This window comes from Muscardinus avellanarius (assembly GCF_963383645.1).
Source record: "Muscardinus avellanarius genome assembly, chromosome: 3".
In the NCBI taxonomy this organism is placed as follows: domain Eukaryota; kingdom Metazoa; phylum Chordata; class Mammalia; order Rodentia; family Gliridae; genus Muscardinus; species Muscardinus avellanarius.
Window position 1 is genome coordinate 132,678,464 of NC_137788.1, and position 19,618 is coordinate 132,698,081.

Genomic DNA, 19,618 nt, shown 5'->3' on the forward strand with positions numbered 1-19,618 from the left:
TTCTAAGTTTTGTATCTTAAAAGCAGAGCACCTGTTTTAAGCATTGTACCCCTATTGTTAAAGACTTGTGTCCTCTCTCCCCTTCTCCTTGTAAGAGCCCTTCTAATAAACCTTTCATTGAAAAGCTCCCAGGTCAGAAGCTTCGCCTGTTTTTGCTGCTGTCTCTGGGTGGAGAAGAGATTTTAAAGGGGAGTCCAATAAAATTTTAAAAGTGGGAGTCCAGTGAGGTCGTGGGCTGCAGAGGACGTTATCTGCCAGCCCAGATGTACATGACTAATGACGAGCCACCTGTAAGGCCAGCTGCCCTCACTCACTCACCCAGGGCACCGGGCAGCGCCACCCAGTCCTTCAGAGACAGTGGAGGCCCTGGCTGGTCCACACCTGGCCCAGAAGCTGCTTGGCTGGTGCTTTCTCTGCAGTGCCATTTGCATTCAGGTCCTCTGTCCTCGAAGGCCGCTGGCAATGGCTGCAGACCTCCAGCCTGCACTTCTGCTGGTCCTCTTAGCCTGCCCCTAACATACCATCGCTGCCCTGACTGCCACCAGGCTAGCCTTCCCACTGGCACAGCAGTAGCCTTACATCCACTACTCCACTTTCCAGCTCAGATGACTGTTGGCTCCTGTGCAGATTTTGAATTCCACACTCCCGATGAAAGGCTTCAAATTTGCAGTGGTCCTCTTCCTGAGCCCTCCCCAGGACAGCTGGCTGCCACCGACCGCAGCAAGCACCTGCTTTGCCACTGTCCCCTGGCCAGCTCTGCCACCCTTGCCTCCGAAAGGCTTCTCCAAGGCTTTATGCACTAAGTCTCAAGAGCTGATGCCCCAACCTTTAGCTCAGCTTAAAGGTTCTAAATTCCAGCCACCATTTATTTATATTTATTTTTGGTATTGGGGATGGAACCCAGGGGCATTCTACCTGAGCTACACCCCCAGCCCTATTTTTATTTTGAAACAGGGTCTCATTGAGTTGCAAAGGGCCTAAGTAGCTGAGGCTGCCTGCCAACCTGTGATCCTCTTGTCTCAGCCTCCCGAATGCTGGGTTTACAAGTGTGTGCCACCATGCCCGGCTTCCAGCCACCTTTTGGATGTGACCCAAAGCATATCCTCCCAAACAAAACCATCTTCCACATCATGGTGCCAGCTCCCCACCATGTCCTGGCAGCCAGGTGCATTTCTTCTCCTTGCTAAGGCTATGTGGCCTGGGCATATCCCTTCTAGAAAGGCCCTGTCACCAGCTCCCCTTCGCCCTCGCAGTTTCTTTCTTGGGCCTGCATCTCCTGCATTCTCCTTGGTCAGGGGTTCCCAGACCACTGTGCGCTTTTGACTTCTCCCCAATAGGCTCTTCCACCCTTATGCTTTCAGGCCACATAAAGGCTAGTGACCCCCAAATCAATAACCTAGGCCAAACACCAACCAACCCCAAACTACTGACTCATGCACGTGACACAAGGACCTCAAACCCAACGAAAAGGAACCCATTTTCCTTGTTAAACCATTTTTGTCCTCTGGCCTTCAACTCCATTTCGGGCATAACCATTTACCCAACCTGAACCCCTGAAGTTACTGCTCTGTACCCCAAGTCTCCAGTGCCTGGCAGCAGCACCAGCTTCCCCTCATCTTCTAGTCTCTAGCCTGCATTCCTATAAATTCATACTGCCTATGTCCGCTGTTAGTGTAGCAAATTACCTTATAATTAGCCACCTTTTCTGCTCAAAAACCTCTTGCTTCCTCAGTCAACTCCAGACGTACAGGGTTGTACTCCAAGGTCCTCTGTCACCATCTACTACCATTTCTCTGAACTGGTCCACCTGGATTTTCCTGATGTATCCCCTCCATACCTCTGTCCAGGACATAACTTATACCAACAGAGTTGCTGCCTCTGCTTAACCTGCCAAACTGTTTATCCTTTTAGTTCAAGTAAAACTTTCCCTTGGTCAGTGTGTCTCAGCAGGAGCAGCAGCAGCAGCAGTGTCACCTGGGACATTAGAAATGAAATTTCCCAGGCCCTTCCCCAGACCAACTGAATCAGAAACTCTGGGGTGGGGCATTCCAGGCCATGCTCCCCGGCTGGCTGATGTTGAGAACCACTGCTCTAAATGCACTGCCCTGCCCACCCTGCTCCCTTGCTCTTTCCGCATCAATTAGGTGGTTAGGGCAGTGTTCCTATTCTGTCCCTTTTGACTTTTTCTTGCCCCTTACTCCCACCTAAGTTGACTCTGACCTCCTGGACAAAAAGAAGCTATGCCCTTCAAATGTGAATCCTCTGCCGGCCCTGGCACAACAAGGCTCACCGTCGGTGCTCCAGCCTTCAACAGAAGGAACAAGTGTGAAGCCATCTAAATTGCACTATTAATGACAGAGAATTTATTGGGGAGACACAATTGGTGCAGAACAAGTCTTTTAACTTCATATTAAGAGGATCCTCTTTTCAAACTACATTGATGTTTCCACACAATGCCAACAGCAGGGCTTGCTTAGCCCATTTTTGTAGCACTAAATCCACCTGGTAGATAACAGGACAGAAACAAGACGGGCATGGTGGTGCACGCTTATAAATAGCAGGCTGGGACAAGAGGATCATAGGTTCAAAGCTAGCCGTGGTAGTGAGATCCTGTTTCCAAATAAGAAATAAAATTAGGCTGGGGGTATAACTTGGGAAGCAGAATCCCTCTGGGTTCAATCCCCAGTGCCCCAAATAAAAAAGGACAGAGACAATGATTGGCCACTTCCTTCCTAAGAGAGAAGCAGGGAGGCTCCCTCATAGCAAACCGAGTATGAACTTCTTCACGTGACCTGCTTTACATATGCCTTCCAGAGTTGTGGCTGTTGGGAGGGCATGTCTGGGCCTATAGACAGATATACACAAAAGGGTTCTAGAAGAAAATGTTTCTATCCTTTCTTTCCACCCAAGCCTGTGTTCCAAAGAGACAGTAATAACCACTAGGGCCGGGCTTTGAGTGAATACTGTTCTGAAAGAAAACAAAGTGGAGCTAAACTTTCCTAAAGAACTGGAGTGGGGCCAAGTAGTGTTCTGAGAAAAGGTGCTCACTATCACTGCTACTTCTTGTTAATTTTTCATTCTGTGAGACAGAGAAACAACTTAGAATCGAGGATACTTCGATAGAACTTAGGTTCAAATGAAGTTGTCTAGAGGAAAAGCAAGGGCTTGTGATACTGATAACAGGCCAAAGTACAAAACTCAGAGATTCTAAGATCAAAGGTAAACCCCATGAGGAATTTCAATCGAAATCTAGAATTCTGCCCTGCATAATCGGCATTTTTGTAAAACATACAAATTATGGAAAGGTTAATAGGGTGCCGTTTTCAAACTGAGTTTGTACTAAGATGGTACTAGGTTTGGTCCACTTGACCAGATGTCTAAAAACTTTACACCTATTTGATATTTAATGATATGATGCTGTAGCTAAACTGCCTGTTATAAATTGGGAGGGGGGAGCAAATCTAACTCATCCTTCATGGAAACTGTCTCCACCTATCAGAGGTTCCAATGATCAGAACCCCTGACCACACTAGACACATGTCTGCTAAATTTAGCTTTGCATCGGCAAACGCTCAAGCTCAGAATAGTTCCTGGAGCTCTCATCTTACCCTTAGACAGTGATTCTCCTAAGACTATTTTCCACGGCAGGGCAAGGGCACCTCACGTGCTCTTTCAATGACCCTTGTTAAGAGGACCCAAAGCCAAAGGAATTCCACAAGCTGTGGCAAAAAATGTTCACCCCACCTCTCCAAAGCAGGAAGGAGGACGAGCCCAGACATGCATCAGGCTTCACACATCACAAGCAGTGTACGGGAGCGGCCTGATGCACTGTGGTCCTTGAGCCATGTCCCGCATTACTCAGCCATCTCAGTCTAGCTTCTCTCAATCTCTAGCATCTCTGACTCAGATGTGGCCAAGCTCTATAAATAGAGAGCAAGCAAACTGGTTCTGTCAGTCTTCTCATACTCTGGCAGGAGAGCATATTTGAAAATTATAAAAATATCTTATGTCTTCATCACTCTAAAATTATTACATAACACATGATTTTCTTGGGAGGAAAAGTTTTTGTGTGTCCGTCTACTTCCAATACTCTTGGATCCTTAGGCTCTGTGATCCTATTAATTCATGAAGTGTAAGCCATACTTTCTAATTAAAAATTGAGGGCCTATTATGTGCCAAGCACTGTTTACACAAATAGAGAAATGTTTAAGAGAAAACCCACCAGCTTCTTCTAAATTTGAACTGGGTAGTCTGTAACTTGTGGCAGCAGGCACAGAGGTCTTAGATAGACTGCACCTGTGATTGTAGTATTAGCTCATGATCACTCTGCTGAACATGGGCCATAATATGAGAGCTTTACAAACCTGCATGTCCCTTATAAGGGGCCGATACCCCGAGAGCTGAGGCCTTAAACGTATGAGTAGACATTATGCATGTGTAGCAGGCTCCCAAGTAATGAACTTGACAGCCTCAGGCTCTTCACTCTACATCTCTAACCCAAAGAGGAACGTATGTCTTCCGTGCTCACAACCCTACTGAGAAACAACAATCATCAAACACATGAACAGACTTTATATATAAAGAACATTTTAATAACCTGGCTTTGTTTTACCCACAAAATCAAGTACCCAGCCTTTCTTTTCTATTTGTTTCCCTTCATCATGTGGCTTAATATATTTTCTTTTCTTTTCTTTTTTTTTTTTTTTTTTTTTTTTGCGGGTCTGGGGATGGAACCCAGGGGCATTCGACCTCCGAGCTACAGCCCCTGCCCTATTTTTTTTACTCTTTATTTTGAAACTGGGTCTCACTGAGTTGCAGAAGGCCTCACTAATTAGCTGAGGCTGTCCGCGAACTGCGATCCTCTGGTCTCAGCCTCCTGAATGCTGGGATTACAAGTGTGCGCCACCACAACCGGCATTGTTTTCTAAAACCTAAGTTTTAAGGAAAACATATCCCATTTTCTGGCAACCACAGACCTACTTCTCATAGTCTTAATGGCTAACTGCAGTCACATCATAGAAATATTAGTCCCACTAATGAGATGCTAGCGAACCACAAAATCAGACCTTCAGAACAGTTACAAAACAAAAACACAAAAACCCCTAAGCAGGACAGCTTCCACTGTTCCCTGGGCACTCCAGGCACCGAGCTGTCTCCTCCCCATGGCCACTCTGTGGATGGCCAGTGAAATGCCCTGTGGCATTCCATCTGTTTTGGGCACTACAGTGCTTACAAAAGTTGTGCTGGAGTAGGTGTGCTGCCGCATGTGGTATGAATAGGTTCAGGGCCCACGCTGGTCCAGAACCAGAGCTCAGCTGGTGTGCCAGCACCACTTGCCCACGGCGCTGTGCCAGTTCAGAGCCATGGCACTACCAACGATGAAAAGGCTAATGACATTAGAAAAGTGTCTACAAAAACAAATGAGGGATTTTATTTGCTTTACTCTGCACTCTTCCTTTGGAACTTTCAGTGATCAGTGCTGTGGGCTTGCCCACTCACACGTGGCACAAGATAAGGACCGAGGGCATCCCGAGGGCTGCCGCCCTGGGGGCACAGAGAGGTAAAACAAAGTGCTCAGGGGTGCACTGCCTACTAATTCACGTCCCTGTCCCGCTCAGAGCTGCCACTTTGTGACATCTATTGGTCTTCAAAGCGAATGAAGGACGCGCGCCTGCCTCGTTTTGAAGGTTTAGAGTGAGGGCCCAGCTCTGGCACCTCAAGTAGCGGGGTGAGCGATAAGGCAGAGAGCTTCTTCAACACGATGCCAACTCAGTCTCAGGAAGGAGCACGCGCTGTTTCCATGGCCCACACAGGGATTCTCATACACACAGACCCCCAAAACTCAGTAGATGGTTTGTTTTATCCTCACCAGACTGAAAAACCTTTGCCTCACTTTTTATAGTCGGGCTTTTCGATTTTTTATAGCATGAACTCAAACACTTTGCCTCAAGAGAAATGCCCAGAAGCACTTCTGTAGTTAAAGACGCACTGTGGGCCACCGACTGCCTGCGCTCCCTCCCGCACCCAGCGCAAAGCACACCTGGAGATGCCACCTCTCTTCCCCCAAAAGCCTCGTAGCTCAGAGCTGCACAACTCCTTGAAGGGGGAGAATTCATAACACCCAGGAGAAATGGCACACACTTAATTGACCCGCGGCAATTAAGTGTGAATGTGGGGAATGCCACGTACAAGGCCGGGCAGCCTTCTTTAGCTAGGGTAAGTGCCACAGGCCTCTGAGATTCATTCTACACTATTCCTAGAACAAAAAGCCATATATGAGAAGCTCTCTTTCACTGCTGTCATGGTACTCCTCATTCCCTTACACCGAAGAAGAAACGATTTCCCCTTAAATCCCTACTAAAAACTAAAATTAATGGGACCCTAAAAAACAAGTCAGGCGGCCAACATAAGGGGAATCTCAGCAAAATACAACTGTTGAGTCGGGGAGTATCCCAGGTGGAGAGATCTAGCATCTTTGTTAGTCGATCTGGAAGGAATAATTTAGTGTTCTTCATCAGAAGAAAGGCCCTCGATTTCATCTCTGTCTCCGCCAATCGCCATCCAGAATGCCTTGGCCACCTGTGGAGAGAAGCATGCAACAAGTTTTAGGCAACAGTTATATTTCAGCTCATTTCATAATTCAAACCTTAAACTGACTGGAGCCTACAATTCTACACTTCGCCCTCCAGCCCTCAGGCAACATGTATCAAAATCCTTGAATACCCTTTGACCCAGGGCTGCCATACCTAGCAATTTACGCTAAGAATATGACCAGAGCTGTAGACAAAGATGATGTGTATGCAGAGGATCTAGTTTTATTTATGGAAGAAAAAAAAATGCACACCCTGTTGGCCTAAATGTCCCCAAATGAACTGGGTAAATGAATTATGACACACTCATATAATGGAATACCATCCTCCATATATGTCTCCTGTTAAGAGCATGTGTTACACTGGCAATAACGAGCACGGCAACTAAGTTTTCTAGTTCAAATGTTAGGAAGGCAAACATCCTGTGTCTCAATGTTTCCATGTCACTCAACATGTTTTGAGAAATCTTAGTTTGACTTCAATAACCACATTACTATTGTATAAATATTTAACTAGTATAATAACTATATTACTATTGTGTATTTAGCGAGTTAATATCCAATGAAAGGTTCACACTGAGACTCTTTACAAGTACAGAGGTACGATATATAATGGCACTAGACCTTTTGTAGGTACTCAGTAAATACCCGATTGCCTCACCTTTTCTGCATGCAACTTTCTTTGCTCGTGAGGAAGCGTTGCAGCCTTGTCTAGGGAGAAAATATATCTTAATAAATTTGTCCAATAACATAGAAAAATCTGGAGTGTATGGATATTCTAACACTAGAAGATGGGAGGTGGGTTTCAGAAACATATGTTTATGGTGTAATCATACAGCTATTAGGAGATTTAAGTCTTCCAAATTTTCCAGATGGGAATGATGAGAGGAAAGTGGTGGGGATCTTAAAGACACCATGTGAATGAGACACACTGAATGAAACAGTCTCAAGAAGAAGGGAAAGTAATAGGAAAAGAATGAAGGAAAATTTTCCCTGGGAATTTTTACCAACAGAGAATAACACAGTCCCAAGAGTAGCTAACTTTTTCAAGATACCCGAGATCAGACATCAGAATCCAATTCAACAGTTACAAAATGAAACCCTACTACATAAAAGAGATGAGTGTCAATTTGGGAATATGTTAGACACAATGGAGCTGATTACCTTTCATTTCCTTTAACTTTGAAAACAGTCTTTCAAAATTCTCCAAATCTCCTCCTCCAGTAGTAAGACTGGCTAATTCTTGAATATCCAGATCTAACATGGGATCTGAAATAAGGATACGTCACATGTTAGTTATGTGGGTGGTAAGTACACAGTGTCCTGAGGCATTCAACGCTGCTTTGATGACTGCCGCTGATGACTGTACCAGCTTTACCGTTCAGAGCGCTTCACTTGGCTGCTAGAAGGGCCCTGCAGATGAGCGGTACCGGATTCTACCCTTACGACGTGTAATGAGGTAAGGAATACTATCTTCATCTTAGAGATGAAGCTGAAGAGCTGAAGTGACTGCTCAAGGTCACAGCGGGTGGATGGAGACTCCGGGGAGTCTAAGAGCACTCTCACTCCACTGAGGCAGCCCGACTCCACGACAGTGACCACAACTGATGCCAACAAGTAGTCTCACATCTGCTACTGAACACAGCTGTGCAAGCTGATTAGAACAGATGTCATCCTCTAAAACTCAGAGATGAAAAACGTCATTTAAAAATGAACTCACCTACCTAAACTGTAGCTAGTTATTCAGAGGCAGAGCTGATTAAGTTTTTTTCTTACTACAAATATTTTACAACTTCTACCTCAGCACTTTACTTCTTTATCAGTTGGGTTTTAGTCAGAATTTTAACTCATTCTCCACTCCTGGGCCACCACCTTTAGAGCGTCTTTCCAGTTCCTCACAGTTCTTATGGTGCTATTTACAGCGCAGCTGTGATGCCTGCAAGGCCACTTTGTGCTCCAGCACTTCCCACTACTGTAATAAACACTACTCGGTACCCGAGACAGCTTCCTTTGTGCTGGACCGCCAGTGCTTCAACTTATGTGAGGCCGCTGCAGCTTTGCAACAGCCCTGCGAAGACAGACTTGTTGACCCTACTTTATAGAAGAGGAAATTGAGACTGAACAGAGGTTTAAATGACCCACTCTAGGTCACATCACGACCAGCGGTCGAGCTATGAACCCAATTTCCAGAGCCCATGGCCTTGATCTTTACCAGTGCTGTCTCTACATATGTGAACTGTATGCGCCTTCAAGACAAAGATGATGACTTATTCTTTTCATCTACCACAATGCCACAAAATCTCATGTATTTTGGTTAATAAGTTTGGTTAATAAGGTCAATGGACATAACATGCAGGCAGCTAGTATAAAGGGTTGAAGGTAAAATTTTATAATTTATCTGTGTACACATGGTAATTGAGCTACAGACATGGACAGACCTGCTCTGTGCTTTAATATCAAACTTGGAAGAGGAGTTTAGATGGAACACTGATGAAAGCAATATATAAAGGCTGGATACAGGAGGCTAACCTACCAAAGAAACAGGGCAATAACTAGAGAAGAAAACCAGCAGACGTCCTGCTGGGTAAATCGGCACAGTGGGTCCACAGTCCTGAAGGCCACGGGGAGGCCAGGCTGAGGGCTTAAAACACCCATTAGACTCAGCGGCGTGGAGACTGTGTCCCCTGCACAGAACTGCTGCAGCGGCCTAGTGCTGCAAAGCTAGGTGAGGACGGAGAAGGGAATGGGAGGCGAAGGATGGAAAGGGTTTAGTAACGGGATATGGAAGGAGATGCGGAGTTGAGGAAGGTTTATTTTTGCTGGTTTAGTTTTGCCTTTAACTTATTTGGTTGGGGGATACTAGGGATTCTACCTCTGAGCTACACCCCTAAGCCCTATTCTATTTTTCATTTGGAAACAGGGTCTCACTAAGTTGCAGAGGGCCTCACTATGCTGTTGAGGCTGGCTGCAAACCTGCAATCCTCCTGTCTCAGCCTCCCAAGTATGGGGATGTTAAGTGTGTACCATGCCTAGTTCTATTTTTATTTTGAAATTATTTTAGTCTTATAAAAAAGTTGCCAAAATAGTACAGGATTCTCATGAACCTTGTAACCACCTTACCCTACTGTCACAATTTATCTGGCCATGGTACAAGTGTAAAAATCAAGAATTTAATATTGATTCAATGCTATTAACAACTGACTTTTTCAGATTTCATCAATTTTCCTCTCATATCCTTTTCCTGTTCCAGGATCCTACATGGAACTTAGCTCAAATCTCATTATTTCTCTCCAATTAGTTCCTTAGTCTTACCTAACTTGGACACTTTTGAAGAGTACTGGAGTTATTTTGTATTAATGTCCCTCAAAATGGGTTTGTCTGACGTTTTCTTATTACATTTTTGGCAAGACTACCAGAAGCGATGTGGCCTTCTCAGTGCGCCCAAGGGATCTGATGTGCATGAGTCCTACTGCTGGTGACGGTGACCTTCAGACCTAGAGCCATAGTATCTGCTGACCTTCTCCAGTCTATTGTTACTAGTTTCTCCTTTGTAATAAATGAGTATCTTGGGGAAGACACTTCTAAACAATGCAAATATCCTATTTCTCCTCAAACTCTAACCCACTAATTTTAACGTCCTTGAGTGCATCTTGCCTGTACCAACTCTTACAATGCTGTGTGTTTAATAGCAGTCTTGTTTTTCTCATCCCTTCTACATTTACTAATTGGAATTCTCCTATAAAGAGAAGAGGCCTTTCTTTTCCATTTATTTGTTTACATTAGAATAGACTTACATTAGTATAGACCTTTCTCATTTAATGTATAGACTCATGAATTTTTTTTAGCCTATGAACTATCACCTACTTATTTTGCTAAACTATTCTAGCCACTGGAGGCTCTCTCAGGTTGATTTCTGAGCTTCCCACTATGTCCCTGTTCGCTTTGGGGCTCTTCCAGACCATCTGGTAACGTGCTGTGCTCCCCACTCATCCTGCTCTTTCCCTTCTCAGCCCTGGAGCCCACCACCTCGCAAGGAGTCACCACCTCGCAAGGAGCCCACCACCTCTCAAGAGCCCACCACCTTGCAGAGCCCACCACCTCACAAGAGCCCTGAGCTCCTGTCCTGTAGAACAGTGCTTAGAAAACATGCCCACTGTGGCAACTGCCACAGGATATCATAGCTTCTAGACCCTCTCAGTGGCTAGAGCTAGAAAGTACACACATATCTTTATTTTCCCACTGGCATTATTTTAAGTTTATTTTTAAAAACCATGAGTTCATACTGGTATGTGAGATTCTAATCCAATAACAAAGGACTCTTTGTAGTCTTCCCCTTTCTTGTAACTTTTCTCTGACAGTGAGAAACCTAGCTCTCATTATCTAGAATACATTTTTTTCAACCCTAATGTGTATGTGTGTGTGTGTGTGTGTGTGTGTGTGTGTGTGTGTGTGCGTGCGCGCATGCGCCCGTGTAAAGTTTGGGAGCTGCTAGTCTCTGCCCCTATGAGAAATAACTTTAGGAAGGAGAGTCCAGCACTCTGTTTTCCTCCCTTTGCTTCCCTGCTATTACCACAGCTACCCAGGCTCCTTCTTGTCTCCCCATCACCTTCAGTATGATTGATAATTTAATGGCAGAAACTCAAGCAGGTTTAAAAGTCAATAGGAAGGATTCAATTGAGAGGACAAGGTGAAATAAACTGAAGAAAAATTATACATATTTCTTCTTTTTCTGTGGGAGACTGAATACAGGGCCATTCTACCTCCAAGCTATACCCCCAGCCCTTTTTATTTTTTGTTTTAGAAACAGGGTCTCATTAGGTTGCTCCAAGTCTTGCTTAGTAGCTGAGACTCCTCCATCTTCTTTTCTCAGCCTCCCAAGTATTGGGATTATAGGTGTGCGCCACCATGACCATCTAATATTTTTTCTTCTTAATATGTTTCTATAACCAAATGCCTGATTTTTCTATGTAGATTATAATCAGAAAACATAGTTTTTGTTTTCTGGCTTTTTGCAGTACTGGGGATTGAACCCAGGGACATTCTACCTTTGAGCTATACCCTCAGCCCTATTTTCTATTCTCTATTCCCTATTTTGAAACATGGTCTCACTAACTTGCTGAGGGCCTTGCTATGTTGCTGAGTCTGGCTGTGAATGTGCGGTCCTCCTGTCTCAGCCTCCCAAGTACTGGGATTACAAGTGTGTGCCGCCACGCCCAGCCAGAAAACATAGCTTTTAAAAGTGATTATTGCACATGAGCCCTTGCAGGCATGAAGACAAAGTGGGAATACCAGTAGCTGACCAACAAAAGAATACGCATAGTTACTGTCAACTAAGCTCCTTGGGCAGCAGACCAGGTTCCAGTTTCAGTTCCAGGTGCTATATATGTCCTTGGACAAGTTATGAAACTTCTCTAAGCTTCAACTTCATCTCCCTATAACAACTTCTCCACCAACTTGACTACCAGATGAGCAAGCAGACGTAAAAGACATCTGAAAGAGTACACGTATAAAATTGTATTATTCTTGTCACCATCAATTAAGACTACTGTTAAATATCATGAAAATACTGTGGCATGCAGAACTGTAAAACCATTTTGCAACCTAGTTCTATCTCAACGAAGATCATCTGAATCAAGATCCTGCTAAGTAGAACTGGGTATGGTTGTGCACACCTGTTACTGTAATACTTGGGAGGCTGATACGGGAGGATCACGGGGTTGAGGCCAGTCCTAGAAACTTAGTGAGGTCCTCTACAGCTTAGTGAGACCCTGTTTCGAAATACAAAATAAAATAGGGTTGAGGGTGTAGCTCTGGGGTAGAATGCCGCTGGATTCCATTCCCAGTGCCACATACAACACAAAAAAGATACTGCTAGCTGGGTGTGGTGGCGCACGCTTGTAATCCCAGTACTTGGGAGGCTGAGACAGAAGGATCGCAGGTCCCTGGCCAGCCTCATCTACTTAGTGAGGCCCTCTGCAACTTGATGAGACCCTGTTTCAAAGTAAAGAATAAAAAAATAGGGTGGGGGATGTAGCTTGGAGGTATAATGCCCCAGGGTTCAATCCCTAGTACCTCCAAAGAGAAAAAGAAAAAGGAAAAAGATCCTAAGTGAATCAGAGAGGAAATGGTACCCACATATTTTTAGTGCCCACCTATCTATTATATATTTACTTGTTCTTTTTCCTTTTTTCCTTCATATGTGTGGTATTAGGGATTGAACCTAGGGGCATTCTACCTCTAAGCTACACCCCTAATCTAACTTTATCTTTTAATTTACAACAGGGTTTAAATTGCTGGCCTCCATCCTGTGATTCTCTTGAGTCTGTCTCCCAGGACTGGAATTACAGGTGTGCAACACATCTCACTCATTCCCCCCTTTCCTGAAAGCGCTGGGCAAAGCTCACATTCATTTGGGTACATCGTCTATTTCCCTTCTTCTGCCTGTTTAAAGTCAATTTCCCTCTCAATGATTTCTGCCTGAATAGCTATTTCAAGTTCCACGGAGCTACCTCTTGGTAGCAAAGGAAGAACTTACCCACAATGCTGTCAACCTGGGCATCTGTGGTGTTAGATGCACCATCTGGATGGTCCGGGAGAGATTCTGTCCTATCTGCTGCTGGCGAATGGGGCTGCTGTTGAGGAAAATACACATAAGCAACAATTTTACAGTAGGCACCTCAGAGATAAAGCCAAAAGGCCTACACTTCCACCCTCTCTGGCTGGCCATAGAGAAACAGTGACAGAGAGAGAGACAAGGGAAGAACGAGAGCCAGCTCACCCTTCCCCATGAAGGCTGCCTACCCACCAGCTCAGGGCGTTTCCCCTCAAGGAAGAACTAGGAACTGTTATTACTTTGCTACAGGCTATTAAAACATGTTTTTGTTTGCATCATTTAAGATCCATGGTAAGCCAGGCGTGGTGGTGCATGCTTGTAATCCCAGCATTCGGGAGGCAGAGACCAGAGGATTGCAGTTCACGGACAGCCTCAGCTACCTAGTGAAGCCCTTTGCAACTCAGTGAGACCCTGTTTCAAAAATAAAAGGACTAAAAATAGGGCTGGGGGTGTAGCCCAACAGTAAATGCCCCTGGGTTCTATCCCCAGCACTGAAGAGAAAAAAAAAAAAAAAGAAAAAAAGAAAAAAGAAGATCCATGGTATATTCAAACTGTGAAAATGTACACAATTGTAATACAAACTCATCTCAAAGCTGGTAAAAAAAAAAAAAAAAAAAAAAAAAAAAGACCCTTGGAAGTACAGCTTGGCACTGTATCACTGGCTCTTGGTTCCTGAGTGCTGTCCAAGGTAAACATGGAGCAGAGCGCGTGAGGACAGAGGGTTGAAATGATTATCAGCTCGTTCAGGGCAGGAACCTTGCCTCAGATTTGTACAGGGTCTTGTATACAGGAAGTACACAAAAACATCAATTTTATTTTCAACCTAAAGATGACTCAATGAAATCCTAGCATATATCAGAAAGCACTACAGCAAAAAAGCAAGCACAGCCCAAGCTGCAAAAGCCTTAAAAGGGCTGACAGTGTTCACAGCGGCTAACATAGCCTTCTCTCAGGGGCCAGGCACACAGGGCTACTTTAGACTCTCCTTTCATCTATTTTTTTTTTAATATATTCTCTGTCTCCTCTCCAGTGGGAAAGAAAAGAAATTGTTATGTTATATAAAGATTCATATGACAAGGAGAAATTAAAGCCAAAAAGCAGAAAAGATCCAAGGAAACTCTGTACCTCTGAGTGAGTGGCCTCTGCTGATCCAATACTACAATTTGCTCCAGCCAATGAGTTGAGAAGGCTAAAGCCTTGGTTCCTATCTGAAAAGACATGACCACTGAAATTTTTCACTTACATTTTAAATTGTTAAATGACTGTGATGATGAAACAAAAGCCATTCCCTCATTATCAAAGTTCTAACTGAAAAGTTATTTTCAATCACCATGCTGCTAGAGTTTGGATCTAAAATGCTCCCGAGGCCCCGTGCTGAAACCATGAGCTGAAAGAAACCTTTCCTCCTCATCACCTCAGAGGTACTTTTAACAGTATTGGGAAGCTGACTAACATATATACCCTTCTCCATTCTGATAAAATTTTTATTCATTTATTTTATTTTTTGTGGCATTGGGGATTGAACCCAGGGGCATTCTACCTCTGAACTACACCCCTAGCCTGATTTTATTTTTTATTTTCAAACAGGATCTCTCTTGGTTAATGAGAGTTTTACTACTTGCTGAGGCCATCCTCAACCTGCGATCCTCCTATCTCAGCCTCCCAAGTATTAGGATTACAGGTGTAAGCCACCGTGCATAGCTTGAATGAAATTTTTAAAATCAAAGAATATTAGTCTAGGCCAAAAATAATGGTACGGCCATTACAACCAACAAAAGGACACTCTGTGGTTCTATTCGCAAAGATTAATAGTGCTGATGTTTTAACAGTCACTATGAATATTCTAGTGTTTTAAACAATCAGTAACATTTTTAAAAATTCCAAGGTTATTATCAGGTAAAAAAGAATATTCATACTTTTTGAAATAAAGTTCTAATTTTAGTATTAATGAGCCCTCTGCATTAAGGATCCCTGTAACGTAGGCATTTGTGTTTCTTTTTTTTTCCCCTTTAATTTTTTTATTCAAAAACAAAAATATAGAGACTTTGGGTTCAAACAGACCTGGAGTTTGAATTTGAAGACAGCTGCAGAAACAGGGTGAAGCACCAAAAATTGAACATAAATCCAGGGCAAAAAGACAGACAGTTTAAGAATTCAGACAGACCAGGGTTCAAACCCAGTGCTTCAAGCACTATACTTCCTGACTCAGTTTCCCTGTCCAATCAGTGGGGATAGTGTTATGAATTTCCTTCTAGGGTTATATGAGTATTAAATGGGTTTCTTGCTTGGCCCAAGCACTGACAAAGAAGACTCAGTGGCAGGTATTTCTGACAAAACAGTATTCATCTCTGCCCTAAACACACTTGCAAATTTCAGGTATTTGAAGTGGATTAGAGGGCTGAGATGAATAGCAGTTGGCCCGACAGAATGCTGGGTTTGGTTTGCTGTGTCACCCTGGCGGGGCTGGCCCCTCTTGGGGCCCCTGTTGGTGCCTTCTTAGACTTTGAGATATCTCTGCTTCAAGATTCTGAGGACTCAGCTCCGCTGAGGAGGGAAAAGGGCAGGGGAGGGGGCCCTGGGAGGCTGAAGTACAGGGGCCTGGGAGGCTGTAGCCCTCTTCTTCAAGCTTCCACCTCCTCTGGCCCCCAGCCAGCCCCTTCCCACCAGGAGGCCTCTCGGCCCCCCAGGCTGCCCTAGCTTGGGAAATCAACTGCAGATAAGTTAGGGAGCAAGGCGCCGGAAGGGCAGCATGATTTGGCACCAGGATAGGTAACTGGAGTTGGGGCGGGGGGGGGGGTCCCGAGTGTCACACTCTAGGCCCAGAGGGCGGCCTAAACTCACCCGAGCCACTGGGCGAGGCCTACGTGCCCGGGACCCCACCAGTAAATGCCGCCCATGCCTGCAGGTCGAGCCCCGAGCTACGCAAGGAGAAGTCCTGGGATGCGGCCTGAAGCTGACGCAGTCAGGAGACCGAGGTGCTGTACCAGCTGGTGCACACGCTGCCCTTTGCCCGCATTGTCCTAGACATTTGTATTTCAATGGAGGTCAAATCTGGAGCTGATGAAAGTGTAAGCCCCAGCCCTGATCCAGTACCCTTCCCCCAAAGCCCTTGGAGCACTTATTAAAACTACCTTCAAAGACTCTACACCTAGGGCTCATAGGACAGAGGTCAAGGAATCTCAATATCTAGCAAGTCATTCATTCAGAAGAAACTCAAGATGAGAGAAGTGTGAAAAACACTGCCTCAGAGTAGAACATGAAACCACAGTCCAAGCATCTGCCTGCAGGGAAGTCAAACAACTAAACAACTGCCCTCTCAACACACACCTTCTTCCCACCTCGCCTCCACTTCCGTCCCTTGCCACTCCTGTCTCTCTTCCTCCAAGTCCCCTATCCTATGGGTTTCCTCTGCAGGTGAAACCTGGCGTCAGACAGCCACAGAGAAGTGCTTTCCTTCTTCCTGTCACTTGGTGAGATGTGCCTTTTCAGCTGGATGAATCCCTCAACTGTGGCCGGCCAGGCACAACTCCTGCTGTCATCCTAGGCAGTGGAACTCAGCTGTTAAGCCAGTACTTCTGCTGATAGGGCCACCAGGGGCTGGGCAGCACCAAGAGGCACTGCTGCCACTCCTTTCAAGCCACACGACTCCCACGGTGACAGCAGGCTCATGGGTATAGGGTATTCCTATAGCCCCCTCCCCTCCTCATCCAAAGGAGTGTGTGTGCTCAATCCAGGCACAGGCTCATAGACCCAAAAGAAGCACACCCACACTGTGTCCTACAAGACAGCTCCAAAGCAAGAGATGTTTATGCAAACATCAACATAGTTCGTTCTTTCAGCCAATGTGCAATTAACTCTAAAGCAGTTGTATGCAGTTAAGCAAGACTTAGGGATTTTAGATGTCATGAGGATAGATGAGCGGTCTCATACTTTAGGCTATTAGTACAAAAGGCAGAATATGCATAATAAACCACTGCTGTAAGAGAGCCCTCCCTTCTATTACTGGAAATAACTTGAAATTCGGGCAATTTTCAAATTCAATTCATAATCTGTCCATTTTCCAATTCCATGGCTTATGTTCTTCCTCCACTGGGCACTCCCTAAACTTGGCAGACCGGAATGCAACTCCTGAAGAAAAATGCAATACAGTGTCAGTCTGCTATTAGACCAAAACAGTTTGGTCAAAATGCCTTACTCTGCTGGGCGTGGTGGTGCACACTTGTAATCTCCGCGTTTGGGAGGCTGAGACAGGAGGATCGTGCAGGTTCGAAGCCAGCCTCAGCTGGCTTATGAGACCCTGTTCCCCCCCCCCGAAAAAATATTATATATATATATATATATATATATATATATATATATATATATATATGAAATAGGTCTGGGAGTGTAGCCCGGAGGTAAAAGGCCCCTGGGTTCCATCCCCAGTACCACCAAAAAATAAAAATAAAAATAAAATAAAATGCCTTAGTCTTTACAGTGACTGTCAGTGAGAAGGGGGCTGGGATGGACAGGAGCAGGAGCTGGACTCATGTACCTTCATTCCATGCTCATTCATTATTCATCTACACACATATTATTTTCAATTTAATGATTTCTTGCCATTTATAGTTTAACAATAAAAATGATAAAAATGTTTAATGTCCAAATCCTAAGGGATAAAATCATGAAAAGGAACAGTAAGAAGAGAACTGGGCTAGTGGTCAAAAAACTAAATTTCATTCATGGTTATACCTACTCGTATGTGCTTAAGACAAATTAATTAATCTCTGACTTAATTTCCTGATCTATAAAATGAGGTGGCTGCTAAATACAATTAAGGTCCCTTAATTCTAGATATTTGTGATTTTATAGAGATGCTGTATTTAGCCTCTCTTAATATTAACTTGTAATTAGTAGGGCTTAAATCTTCTTTCCAATTTTTTTTTTTTTTTTTTTTTTTGGTACTGGGGTTCCTGGAAATCCTTCTACCTCCGGGCTACACTCCCAGACCTATTTTATACTTTTTATTTGGAAACAGGGTCTCTTAAGCCAGCGAGGCTGGCTTCAAACCTGGGCGATCCTCCTGTCTCCGCCTTCCAAGCCCGGGGATTACAAGCGTGCGCCACCACGCCCGGCCCAATTCTTTAAATGTACTTTAATGGTGCACTGTAGCCTCACATCATAATGTGGTTCAGGGATAGGGACACACATGCACAGAGCACTGAGTGAGCTTCCCCAGCCCCCTCCCCACACACAATGAGATGGCTGTTAGCAGTTTTACGCATCTCTCCCACCCTACCATCACTCTCCCCTAAGTCCCCATCTCTCCACTGGGGTTTCTCCTCTATCTAAAATCCCTCTTGTATCCTGATTACTCCCTAGCTTCTGCATATGAGAAGAAACATATGACCCTTCACTTTCTGTGACTGCCTAATCTTACTTAACATGTTGTCCAGGTCCATCCATTTTCCCACAAATGATATAATTTTGTTCTTCTTTACTGCTGAGTAAATCCCATTGTTTCGATATTCCATAATTGTGTAATCCATTCATCTGTTGATGGATACCTAGGTTGGTTCCATGATTTGGCTATTGTGAACTGTGCTGCTATAAACACGGATATGCATGTGTCAATATACTATTGTGATTTCGGTCACTTTGGAAGATACCCAGGAGTGGTAGAGCTGGACTGTACAGTGGATCCATTCCCATTTTTGAGGAATCTCCCCACTAATCTCCATAGCGGATGCACTAATTTGCAATCCCACCAACAAACAGTGTTCAGAGATACTATTTCCCCATATCCTCACCCATTTATTGTTGTTTGTATTCTTGATGATTGCTATTCTACTTGGGGTTAAATGGAAACTCAGTGTAGTTTTGATTTGCATCTGCCTGATTTCTAGTGATGTTGAACATTTTAAAATATATTTATTGGACATTTTGATTTCTTGTTTTGTTTAGTGTCTATTTAGTTCATTGCCCATTTCTTCATTATTTGATTTTTTTAGTGTTAAATCCTTCATGCCCTTTGTATATTCTATTAAAGATAGCCATTTCAATAAATAATATTGGGAAAACTGGTCATCCATTTGCAGAAAAATATAATTAAACCCCAACCTCTTGCCATGTATAAGAGTCAACTCAAGATGGATCAGAGAGCTAGAAATCAGGCCAAAGACTTTAACATTACTAGAGGAGGGCATAGGTCCAACGCCCCAACATACAGTCACTGGCAGAAACTTCCTTAAGATGACCCCCAAAGCTCAGAAGATTAAAAACAAGAATTAAGAAATGAAATGGCTTTAAATTAAAATTTCTGAGCAGCAAAGGAAACCAGAGTCTAGAGAGCTAGCCTACAGAATTAAAGAAGATCTTTTTCAATTTACTTAATAGAGAAAAAAATAAAAACCATAAAAGATTCACAGATGGACTGA

The 19,618-nt window shown here is 44.1% G+C and overlaps 1 protein-coding gene across 1 annotated transcript in view; it reads right to left on the reverse strand.

Moving 5' to 3' along the window:
• Positions 1-6,501: 6,501 nt before the first annotated feature.
• AAGAB (alpha and gamma adaptin binding protein) overlaps positions 6,502-19,618 on the reverse strand; it is a gene marked incomplete at its 3' end in the record, with an annotated part of 59,819 nt that continues 46,702 nt past the window's right edge. Inside the window, exons 6-10 of the mRNA XM_080690851.1 lie at positions 14,328-14,410; positions 13,125-13,221; positions 7,754-7,858; positions 7,251-7,300; positions 6,502-6,579 (exon numbers count right to left, since the gene is read on the reverse strand). Of these exons, the coding sequence (XP_080546977.1) occupies positions 6,502-6,579; positions 7,251-7,300; positions 7,754-7,858; positions 13,125-13,221; positions 14,328-14,410 (413 nt within the window). The remainder of the gene's footprint in view (positions 6,580-7,250; positions 7,301-7,753; positions 7,859-13,124; positions 13,222-14,327; positions 14,411-19,618) is intronic.